The following is a 12088-nucleotide window of genomic DNA, read 5'->3' on the forward strand; positions in this document are numbered from 1 at the left end:
TACATAATCTGACACACTATAGAAGGAAGCTTTAGGCTGTGCGTGGTGGCTCATGCCTGTAATCCCAGCACCTTGGAACGCTGAGACGGGCGGATTGCTTGAGCTCAGGAGTTTGAGACCAGCCTGGGCAACATGGCAAAACCCCATCTCTACCAAAAATACAAAAAGTAGCTGGGCATGGTGGCAAATGCCTGTGGTCCCAGCCATTTGGGAGGCTGAGGTAGGAAGATTGCTTGAGCCTGATAGGTGGAGGCTGCAGTGAGCTAAGATCACACCACTACATTCCAGCCAAAAAAAAAAAAAAAAAAAAAGGAACCTTTCAGCATATGGGATGTACTGTAGGAGGGACGAGGGGTGGAACCAGGAAGACCACATATGAGATTTCCACAGTAATCTGAGGGAGGAGAACAGTTGACGGTGGTTTGGGCCACAGAGTTTCTAGGGAAAGGTGGTGAGAAATGTTTAGATTCTAGATTTACTTTCAAGATTGAGCCAGTAGGACTGGGTCTGACTAGCTGTGTGAAAGGAGTCAAGAATGACTGTAAGGTTTTTAGTTTCAGCACCTGGAAAAATAGAGCTGACATTCATTGACATGGGGAAGACTCGAGAAGCTGGTCTGGCTGATGTGGAACAGGGTAATCAGTAATAGGGCTTTGGATTTGTTAAGTTTGAGATGACTACTGGATGTTCAACTAGAGATGTCAAATAGGCAATTCAAAATGTAAGAAAGAACTTGATCCACGGCCAAGCTTTATATGAATGCATGAACTCAGGTTAAAAACAAGTCAATTCATGTTACTCCATGACAACTGCGTGTTCTCTAACCAAGGCCAGAGTAAATGAGTGGGTAGCTGGGTTTACACACATAAATCACTGCTCTTTCTGAAAATTCTGGGAAACACATTCAACTTTCCTCTTTGAGCAGTGGCAGCAACAATAAAAACAAGTACATAATAATAATCTAGTAAGGGTACAGTTGTGGAACTCATTGTTGAACTTCAGTTACAGATCTCTCTCTGGCTTTCAAATGCTGAATATCACTGTTTCTTATTGTAACTAATTAGCTACCTTATTTATGAGTAGCCATGAGAAAAATACAGATTTCGAAAACTTGAAGACCCTATCTATTTCACTCTTCAAAAGCAGTTAAGGCCTTCCCCATTAGCTGACATTAGTAAGCAACCCATAGTTAGACTTTATAAAAAATAACAAACAAACCCATAAACTGATATGCTCTGAGTTGATCTCTAGGATTTTAAAATGTACTTGCTAAAATTTGTAGTGAAAGAACAAATTATATTTAAAAAGATTTTGAATATCATTCTTAATTTCACTTACACTTTATTGATGTAATTTTTTGTCTTGTTTTATAAAACACCTGAGGCACAAATTTTATCACCAGCAGATACTATCTTCTTGCCATTACCAAAGAAAACAATGTTTCCCAGGAACATGGACACAGCATGTCTAACCTGTGTATAAGTGGCCTGAAACACTGAAAATTAAAAACAAACATTCATGACTCTCTCACCTACCTAATTCCAAATCTATTTAGAATGAACACTTATTTTTTATGTCATGTACAGATCCACAGTGAGACAGAAAAAGCCAAATTAAAAATGTGTTACCCCTATGCATTTCTACTGAAAAGACAAATATCTGACCTGTTACCTAACATGAGTCCTGAGTGAGGATGTAAGTCATTAGAATTTCTAAGACAGGCCAGGGGTGGTGGCTCACGCCTGTAATCCCAGCACTTTGGGAGGCCAAAGTGGGCAGATTGCTTGAGCCCCGGAGTTCAAGACCAGCCTGGGCAACATGGCAAAACCCTCTCTCTACCAGAAAAAAAAAAAAAAAAAAATTAGCCAGGTGTGGTGGTGTGTGGTTGCAGTCCCAGCCTCTTGGGAGGCTGACATGAGAGGATCACTTGAGACTGGGTGGAGGTTGCAGTAAGCCATGATCACGTCACCCACGTCACTGGGCCACAGAGTGAGACCCTATCTCAAAAAAAAAAAAAAAAAAAAAAAAAAGAAAGAATGTCTGAAACAGAAACATTAGATAGAGTGTCATAATATTTTCAAAGTGTTTTTGGTAGAAAAAAAAACCCAACATAATATATTCCTTTAGTTTCTGAATTCTTCAAGCATCCTTGTTAATTTTGTTAATGTAAGACTTCTTTTTTTTTTTTTTTTGAGACGGAGTCTCCCTCTGTCACCCAGGCTGGAGTGCAGTGGCGCAATCTCAGCTCACTGCAAGCTCCGCCTCCCGGGTTCACGCCATTCTCCGGCCTCAGCCTCCGAGTAGCTGGGACTACAGGCGCCCGCCACCACGCCCGGCTAGTTTTTTGTATTTTTAGTAGAGACAGGGTTTCACCATGTTAGTCAGGATGGTCTCGATCTCCTGACCTCGTGATCCACCCGCCTCGGCCTCCCAAAGTGCTGGGATTACAGGCTTGAGCCACCGCGCCCAGCCTATTGTAAGACTTCTAAGATAAAATGTTTTTTATATTATTCACAAAAAGAAATAATGAGATAGGACAACAGTATACATGAAAACTGTCATACATTTCACAGGTAGTCAAATAAATGTAAATTCATGTAACCATAAGATACCACTTTTCATCTACTGCCAGTAAAAAAGACCTAAAATACTCAAAGCTGAGGGGAGTGTAGGAAAGTTCTACACTGTCATGTTGATGGTTACAATGTAAACTGATACAATTTTTCTGAAGCACAATTTGTCAATCTTTACCAAAAACTCTAAAATATGCGCAAACTCTTTACCTAGAAATTCTACATCAACAAATTTAACCTGAGAAAATAATCATAAAAGTATAAAAAATATGTAATTTTAAGAATGTTCATCACATCACTGATTATAACAGAAGCAATGAGAAGAACCTAAATGTCCAGCCACATGAAAGTGATTAAATTTTGGTATATTTATACAACGGAATACTAGGTAGCCCATATAACTGTAACACAATTAAATGTTTACTGGAAGTATATAATATGTGGCACTGGATGAAAATATAACATTAGATAAAAAAGTAAACATGAAGCCATGGGGAGTATGGCCCAATTTTTGTAAAAAGGTGTATGTGTGTTTATGTGTATATATATGTACAGGCCTGTATGTGTACATATTTATATGTATATGATACAAATGAAGGAAACAAAAGTCTTAAAACAGATATACCTAAATGGCATGAATAATCAGTTTGGGGGAGATTACAGGTAATTTTTTTCCCTTTTGCTTATCTGCAATAGTTTTTTAATTCTATAACAAATATGTAGGCTGCAAAATGAATAACATTAAAATACTTACATATTAAACTTTTAAAATAAAGTACAGATTTTGAGCACTTTGAGGAGTAATTTTATTTATTTATTTATTTATTTATTTATTTATTTATTTGAGACAGAGTCTTGCTCTGTCCCCCAGGCTGGAGTGCAATGGCGTGATCTCAGCTCAGTGCAGCCTCTGCCTCGTGGGCAGTACCTCTCATGCCTCGGCCTTCTGAGAAGCTGGAACTACAGGTGTGAGTCACCATGCCCAGATAATTTTTATATTTTTAGTAGAGACGGGATTTTGCCACGTTGGCCAGGCTGGTCTCGAACTCCTGATCTCAAGTGATTCTCCTGTCTCAGCCTCCCAAAGTGCTGGGATTACCAGAGTGAGCAACTGCACCTGGCTGATGAGTAATTACCTATAAATTTAAAAACTAATTATCTATGAATCTAAAAGCTAATCCCCAACAAAACACAAAGCAACTTCTGGCCGGGCGTGGTGGCTCATGATTGTAATCCTAGCACTTTGGGAGGCTGAAGTGGCTGGATCACCTGAGGTCGTCAGGAGTTCGAGACCAGCCTGGCCAACATGGCAAAACCCTGTCTCTACTAAAAATACAAAAAATAGGCCGAGTGTGGTGGCAGGCGCCATAATCCCAGCTACTCGGGAGGCTGAGGCAGGAAAATCGCTTGAATCCAGGGGGTGGAAGTTGCAGTGAGCTGAGATCGTGCCACTTCACTCCAGCCTGGGCAAAAGAGTGAACTGTTTCTCAAAAAATAAACAAACAAAAAAACAAAGCAACTTCTACCTTGAAAACAGATATCTGAATTAAAACATTAAAACATATGTCTACACTGAAAAACAAATAGGCATAAAAAGCTTTTATACTTCGAACACTAGCAGTTCATTACACTTTTCTTTTTGGCCATAATGTAGTATTCCTAGATGGAGTTCTATTAAACAGGTATTTTCTCAGAGAAATAATATTATAATTGGTGGTTAAGTACTCAATTGAAGACCTGACAACAGATGCAATGGACAATGTCACACAAGAAAAGATATCATGTAAAATGCCTTACCTACTTTGAAATAGTAAAATTGTGCTATAGGTTAAGTAAAAGGCATAAACATATAAGAAATTCAATGTCCTAAAAATTGTACTGAAATATAGCATTTGAAAAGTACTAGTACTCAACCTATTTAAAACTAGAACACTAAGTTTAATGAACGTTATGTACTCAGGTAGTAATTGTTTTGCTTGCCTTATTAGAATTTGGCAAATTCTGGAAGAAATTACTAGAAGAGCTCATCTCTGATTTTTAAAAATTGGGCAGTGGAAGATAGGGTGTTCAACCTGACCAAGCCCTACTGTGAAAAAGTTCCTGCAACAAGAAGGGGCATCTCAAATCGTTCCTCTGACCTTTAAAAGCTACACTGGAGCTCTACAGTGTTTAGAAGTCCTCATAAAAGGTTCTATTTATGAGAATTTGGAAAAAATAATCTCATGAACCCAATCATGCTATGGACTAATTTTATGGTATGTATATCCACACAAATAACCATCAGTTAGCCCATCCGATGTTTTTATAAGCCTCTGCTCTTATAAGTAATTTCCCCTGACAACTACTGCTTCCCTGGTTCATTCTTCAGAGTACTGGGAAATGCTGCAGGAATCAAAATGCATGGCTAACGTGAAAAAAAAAAAAAAAAAAGAGCAAAGGAGAGAAAAATACCAAGTAGCAGAGAAAAAAAACCCAAGACAACTTGAAACATGTACTATTTAAACTAACAGGACACTAGAAAAGCATGGAGATGTTACATCAAAACTATTAATAAAAGTATTTGTTTTACTTAATAGCCTTCACTACACACCAAGTTTTTTCTCCCTCGAGTAACACACCTATCTACAAAATCTGATTTCTAAAACTGATATATTAGGAGGTGATAATTTGCTTTTAAAAACTTTCCACAGGTATCTATCAAATGTGCATTTGAATTGTGGTTCTAGGTACCAAAGTTTGATTTTTTTTTCTCCTTAGAGATAGTCTGGTCCAACTCATTACGTGGAGGGATTCAATTATTTTCTGGTAAGATTCTTGACAGGTAGTAACTCAGTTTTTTCTTGAACACTCCTAGTAAAGGGAAGTGTGGTGTCTCAGAAGTAGAGTCACACACAAGTTGACTGTCCAACTGTGGGTCAGATTTCCCTCAGAAAAAATTGAAATCTACTTCCCTGTAACTGACACCCTCCTGCTTCTATTTTTGTCCCATCCAACCATCTTGGATAAAGTCCAACGCCTACCCACACCATAGTCCCTGAAACATTTGAGGACAGATAAAGCATTCTTCCCATGCCCTATTTTTACCAGTCAACTTCTCCATGGCAAGTGTGTATAATTCAGTGGAAAGTACATAGCCCCTGGAGTCAGACTTCAGTAGATTCCTGGTTGTACATTCTTGGAAAACCTCTCTAAGTCTCATCTATGTTTCCTTCTCTGTGACAGGGGAACACCCTAGTCTTACTGGAGCGTTCTGGAGAAGAAATGAGTTGGCAGAGCTGATGCCCAGTAGAGTGCTCGACTCAGTGAAGAACGTCAAGAATGCGATTGACTCTCTCCCCTTCAGCTTATTCGAGCTTTGTTTAACCACACATTTCTGTCATTCAGAAATTGGGTAAGCCCACACATTTTCTGAAACTGCTAATCTCAAGGAACAGATCACATCAGATTTACAAGCAGCACAATATCCTGGTCTGAGTTTCTTCCCCCTTCCTCACTCTGTGCATCCTTTACTGTAGAGGCTGAGAAAGAAAGGTCCTTACATCCCTCGTAGTACAACAGATACTCCAGGTAACGTAAGGGCTGGTCTAAAGCAGAAAAGAAAGGTATAAGGGTCCCATCCAGTAAAGGGAGAAGATAAGTATTAGATTTCCTATGGCTTTGTCACTGAAAATCTGCCAAATGCAAGCTCTTGGTGGTCACCAGTGCCACCAGCCCTGACAGCTTGAATAAAATGTATTGTGTAACGTAGGAAGAAGTATGGGCTTTGGAGCCAGGCTTTCCAGATTCAAATCCTTATACCACCTTTTGCTTGATGCATAATGCTGGACAAGTTACTTAGTTCCTCTGTCCTTGGTTTCCTCATTGAGGATAATTATAGTTACTACTTTTTGCTTTGGTAACACTATCTAAGCATCAATGGAAAGGAAGGAAGAAAGGAAGAGCAGGGGCAAAAAAGAAGAGGGAGGGTAATTATAGAAAGTCATCGTGAAAGTCTAGTCTTATTCTTGTTTTCTTATATTGTTTACTCCAACCTACACAATGCAAACAAGTTTTCTATCCCTGTGCATTGTGACCTTAAGTCAGGGCCAGATGAGAATTCTTTCTTGGTAGCCAAAACATAGTGTCCTCAGGGTCATTTCCTTTGCCATAGTGGAGAACAAATGCTAATAGAGATGACATGATTTAAAAACATCTGACTTATAGGCAGTAGAAAGGAATGTAAAGACTTTCTAAAGTATATAATCTTGGCTTAAATAAGTGAGAGTTCTTTCATGTTCTGATTTCACTACACTCTTGCACATCAGATATGAACATAAATGACTTTTCATTAATTAGTTTCATTAATGAACTATTATAAATACTTCTTTACTAAATTTTCTTAACATGATTTTTACGTCTCTGTGGGTCATACTTTCCATACTAGTCCATGTGTACTACATGTGAGCAGCTGAACTCTAGAGGCACCAAAACTCAAACCTCCATAGCTCGTGCTATAAACTTTGCCTTGGCAAGGCTTCCTTCTCCTTTAGCCTGATTATTGCGCTTAGCTTGCTTGGGCTCTGGCTCCAGGCTACGTCTGATTCTCTGGGCTCTGGTACTAACCCTGGCCCAATCTTATGCCCCCATTTTCACCCATAAAACATGGTGTTTTATATTACATTAAAATGTATAACAAAGAAAGGAGATAATGAAGAGAAAAAGGAGGAGAAAAAAACAAGGAAATCAGTAAAAAGTTGGGGTGGAGGAATAACCTACAATTTTTTTACACTGTTTCATTTTATACACTATCAATCCTGGGAAGCTGTCTGTGACAACAGAATAGACATGCATCCCTAGAAATGTATATTTAAGAATAAGTATATGTATCTAGAAATATAATCCATATTGCTAAAAACCAATGAAAATTCATACTGACCTTAGGGGGTTTAAACGGATAGTCTGGTGAAAAGGTAATGTCAAGAAAGAACACCCCTCCTTCATAGACAGATCCTGGGGGTCCCAATATAGTTGACCTCCATTCATAAATGTTGTCTCCTTTGGGTCCAGCACTGAAATAAGACATACAAATGAAATGTGCTTAGAAATTATATACAGGCTGGAATTTAACAAAATCTATTTATGATAACCAATTGAGCAATTCCATAAAAACACAAAAAGTTAATCAGTTAACTCTGTTAAGATTCATATTGTTATTACTTAATAAAAGAACACCAAGATCCTCTTTTGTCATTCACAACCCTAAGCCTATGGAACAAGAATCCAAGGACCATAGGCCAGAGGTAGGAACACAAATGTTTAATGAAAGCATGAAATTATTTGTGATGTCAGAGACAAAATTTCAAAGTTAGAAGGGCCTCTGGGGAATGACTAGTCTGATCCCTTTGCTAACAACTGAGAACACAAAGGAGGTTCAATGTTCATCATCCAAAGTCTCTGCTCAAATATCATATCCCATCTGAATCTTCCTTTCTTTCTTCCCACCCAAAGGACTTCCTGACCCACACATTATGAGCAATAAGGTCTGTAGATGGTAAGATGTATCATTTTGTTTCATAACTGTGTTTTGTAACTACTGCTTCTTTCCACCCCCTCTAGAAGGTGCTTGAGGAATAGGTTGTACCTTGTCCTTAGTGCCTCCTAAGTCAGTATGTTGGATGATGATGGATTAATAACAAAGCAAATGAAGAAGCCACGCGGCTACTAGCAGTACACATGTCTCTGAGTTTCAGAGAATTTTGCTGAAAACAATATGGCCCACGTGAGTCAAGTGAATTGTATTAGTTCTCTCAGGTGAAAAGAAGGGCAAAATGAGATTAGGATTTAGCTTTCCAGTGTTCTTTTTGTTTCATCAAGCTATTACCTACATGTAATAATAACAGAATACTAGAAATTCTCCTCACACCCTATAACAAAGTAGGCAACCCTATTAAGAGGCTTGGGAAAGATTTTGTTGCCAATAAGGATTCAGCTTCTTTTCCCTCTTATTTTGAAATGAGTTTATATCTACAAAAAACTCATTACTAAGCAGCCATTTTATCACAAACAGCCATTCGTAATTTTAAAAACTCCATAAACTTAGCAAAAGTGGAATAGAAGGAAACTTCTTTAACCTGATAAAAGACATCTATCAAAAACCTCACATCAACTACTATATTCAATGGTAAAATATTAAAAACACTCCCTTTAAATTGATGAGTAAGACAAGAATGGCTGTTATCCCCACTTCTAATCAGTACTGTACTAGAGATCATATTTATCAAAGTATGAAAATCAGAAGGAAAAATAAAAGGTATATGGATTGAGATAGAAGAAATAAAATAGTATTTGTAGTATATATATATGGGCTTTTTTTCCTGTGAACCTAAATACTACATATATATATGGGCTTTTTTCCCTGTGAACCTAAATACTATATATATGTATATATACACAATGTATTAAACTTAATAAAAAGAGTTTAGCGAAATTGCTAGATATAAGCTCAATATCCAAATATCAACTTCATTTCAATACACCACCAGAAAATGCAATATTTTTTTTTGAGACAGGGTCTCACTAGGTTGCCCAGGCTAGTCTTGGACTCCTGGGCTCAAGTCATTCTTGGGTCTCAGACTCTCAAGTAGCTGGGTTTACAGGCACGCATCACTGGACCACAACTGGCTCCTAGAATATGTATTTTTAAATGAGTTGCAATAGGTCTTGTAAGGAAGCTATGAATAAAGTCATAAAAGATGTGTAAGATCTTTATGGAGAAAATTATATAAAACTCACTGAAAAATACTCATAAGAGTTAAATAAATGGAGAGAGATACCAAGTTTATGGGTAGGGAGACCTGATATCAGATGTCAATTTCCCCAAATTGATTAATCGCAATTCCAATTAAAAAGTCCAACTGCTTTTTAAAACCAAAATTCAACAAGTTGATTTACAACTTTTTTTTGGAAGCTCAAAGAAATTCCTCAAACTTTTCCACACACATATGAAAACCTGATTTATGTCAACTGATGGGACTAGGAAAAGTTTTTATATTTGAAAAACAGAGAAACTGAATTTTTACCCTCAGTAAATAAACAAACTCTGTTGCAGATGGATTAAATATTTAAATGCAAAAGTCAAAATTTTAGAGTTTGACTGAAGAGAGTGACAAGGCAAGCCACAAACTGAGAAAAGATATTTGGATCATATAAAAGTGACCAAATGCTAGTGTTGAGAATATACAAGTTCTTAAGAATCAACTAAAAAAAGACTAACTCTATTAAAAAATACATAGATATTTCCAAAAAAAGGGAAACACAAATGGCCAATAATCATATGAAAAATGCTCAATATCATCAAAATCGGGGAAATGAAACTGAAAATCACAATTCAGTAATATTATTTTACAAAATGCAAAGGCAAAAATAAATGCCAGATAAAACCATGTGTTGATGAGGATGTGGAAAAACTAGAACTGCTATGTACTGCTGATGAGTATGAGTAATCACTCTGGATAAGAACATAGGCTCATCTAGTTAAGCTGAATATACAGTTGACCCCTAAACAACAGGTCTGCATTGCATGAGTCAACTTAGATGAAGTAAATTTCAAGAGAATACGCTAGAAAAATTTGAGATTTGTGACAATTTGAAAAAACTTGCTGACAAAGCACTAGCCTAGAAATATTGAAAAATTAAAAGAAAGTTAGGAATGTCATGAGTGCACAAAATATACAAAGGTATTAGTTTTTCTCATTTACTACCAGAAAATATATACCAATCTCTTATGGAAAAGTTAAAATTATCCACACAAACGATACATGATGCCATGTGCATTTAAAAGAAATGTAAGCAAACACAGAGTATTAAATCACAATAAAATGCATAAAAGTAACTGTGGTACATATTGTACTACTGTAATAATTTTGTAGCCACCTCGTGTTGCTATTGCAATGAACTCAGCTATTGCCAATAGCTGCCTAAAATGCCTAAAATGCCATGTGACAAAAATCATCTCTGCATGAGCAGTTCATCTCTCCAGCAAATTGCATACTGCGGTAAAAACTGATCTCTCTCAGTTCTCGCCTATTTTTCATTGTGTTTGTGCAATACCGTAAATCTTAAATAACACCATGGGATCCATACGAAGGGCCACTAGTGATGCTGGAAGTGCTCCCAACAAGCAGAGAAAAGTCATGCCATTACAAGGAAAAGTTGAACTACTTGATATACACTGTAGATTGAGGTCTACAGTTGTGGTTAGCTGCCATTTCATCTTGTAAACAGATGATGTAAACTTAGGGTAACAATAAACACAGTACAATACTGTAAATGCATTTTCTCTTCCTTATGACTTTCTTAATATTTTCTTTTTTCTAGTTTACTTTATTCTAAGAATACAGCATATATACATATAACATGCAAAATATGTGTTAACTGAAATGTTTATGTTATGAGTAAGACTTCTTGTCAACAGTAGGGTATTATTAGTAGTTAAATTTGGAGAAAGTCAAAAGTTATACATAAATTTTTGATGGCACGGGGGGTTGGTACCTCTAACTCCTGAGTTGTTCAAGGGTCAACTGTACACCTATTTTACAACATAGCAATTATACTCCCAGGTATATACTACAGAGAAACTTTTACATGTGTGTACCACCAGAAGACATTGAGAATGTTTATAGAAGCACTATTTATAATAGTAAAATTGGAGACAACACAAATGGCTACTGACAGAAAAATGGGTAGGAATACTATACAGCAGTGAAAATATACAGATTAACATGAATGAATCTTAAAAATATACTGAATAAAAAATTAAGACTAAAAAGAATATATACAGTATGATACTATTTCTGCAAAGCTTAAAAGCAAGCAAACAAGGATATATACTGTTGAGGGACACATAAATATGAGGTAAGAAAAGAAAATGAGTAGGAAGAAAGTTCAGAAGAGTGGTTTCCTGGGTGGGAGCAGAGGTTGGAGAAGCAGCATACTGAGCTTCAATGGTTCTGGGTATGTTTTACTTCTCAGTGTGTGCAGTGGATTCAGGTGCTTTCTGTTTTATTACCAGGTTTTCTAATCTGCCATGTGTTAGATACGTTATTACATATGTACCAAATTCTTACATTAAGAAAAATTATGTCAAAATCTACCAATATGGTGAGAAAAGCAACGTGCTGCATATGTACAGTGTGATCCTACTGTATAAATTAAAAACAGATCCTACTCTTTAATTTATAAGATCCTACTGTATGAATTTACAGGTCCTATGGTATGAATATTTTATATTATTTATGGATACATATCTATGTCCAAGTCTTTTAAGAAATTATCTGGAAAGATAAACCTAAATTCATGATAATGGTTATGAGAACAACAACGGATGAGGGGGAGTGGGGAGATGGGAGGAAATAAGATGTAGAGATGGGAAATGAAGCAGAGTTAAATTTTATTTCCAGTGTTTGATTTCTGTTTAAAAAAAGATGAAGTAAATAAAATCACAGTTATCCTAGTTCATTGCAAAGGGCTGGAATATA

At 36.7% G+C, this 12088-nt stretch overlaps 1 protein-coding gene across 1 annotated transcript in view; it reads right to left on the reverse strand.

The window, feature by feature from the left end:
* The window catches only part of UBE2E2 (ubiquitin conjugating enzyme E2 E2), a 386475-nt gene that overhangs the window by 77758 nt on the left and 296629 nt on the right, over positions 1-12088 (reverse strand). Inside the window, exon 4 of the mRNA XM_045385212.2 lies at positions 7489-7621. Within this exon, the coding sequence (XP_045241147.1) occupies positions 7489-7621 (133 nt within the window). The remainder of the gene's footprint in view (positions 1-7488; positions 7622-12088) is intronic.

This window comes from Macaca fascicularis, chromosome 2 (assembly GCF_037993035.2).
Source record: "Macaca fascicularis isolate 582-1 chromosome 2, T2T-MFA8v1.1".
Classification (NCBI taxonomy): Eukaryota; Metazoa; Chordata; class Mammalia; order Primates; family Cercopithecidae; genus Macaca; species Macaca fascicularis.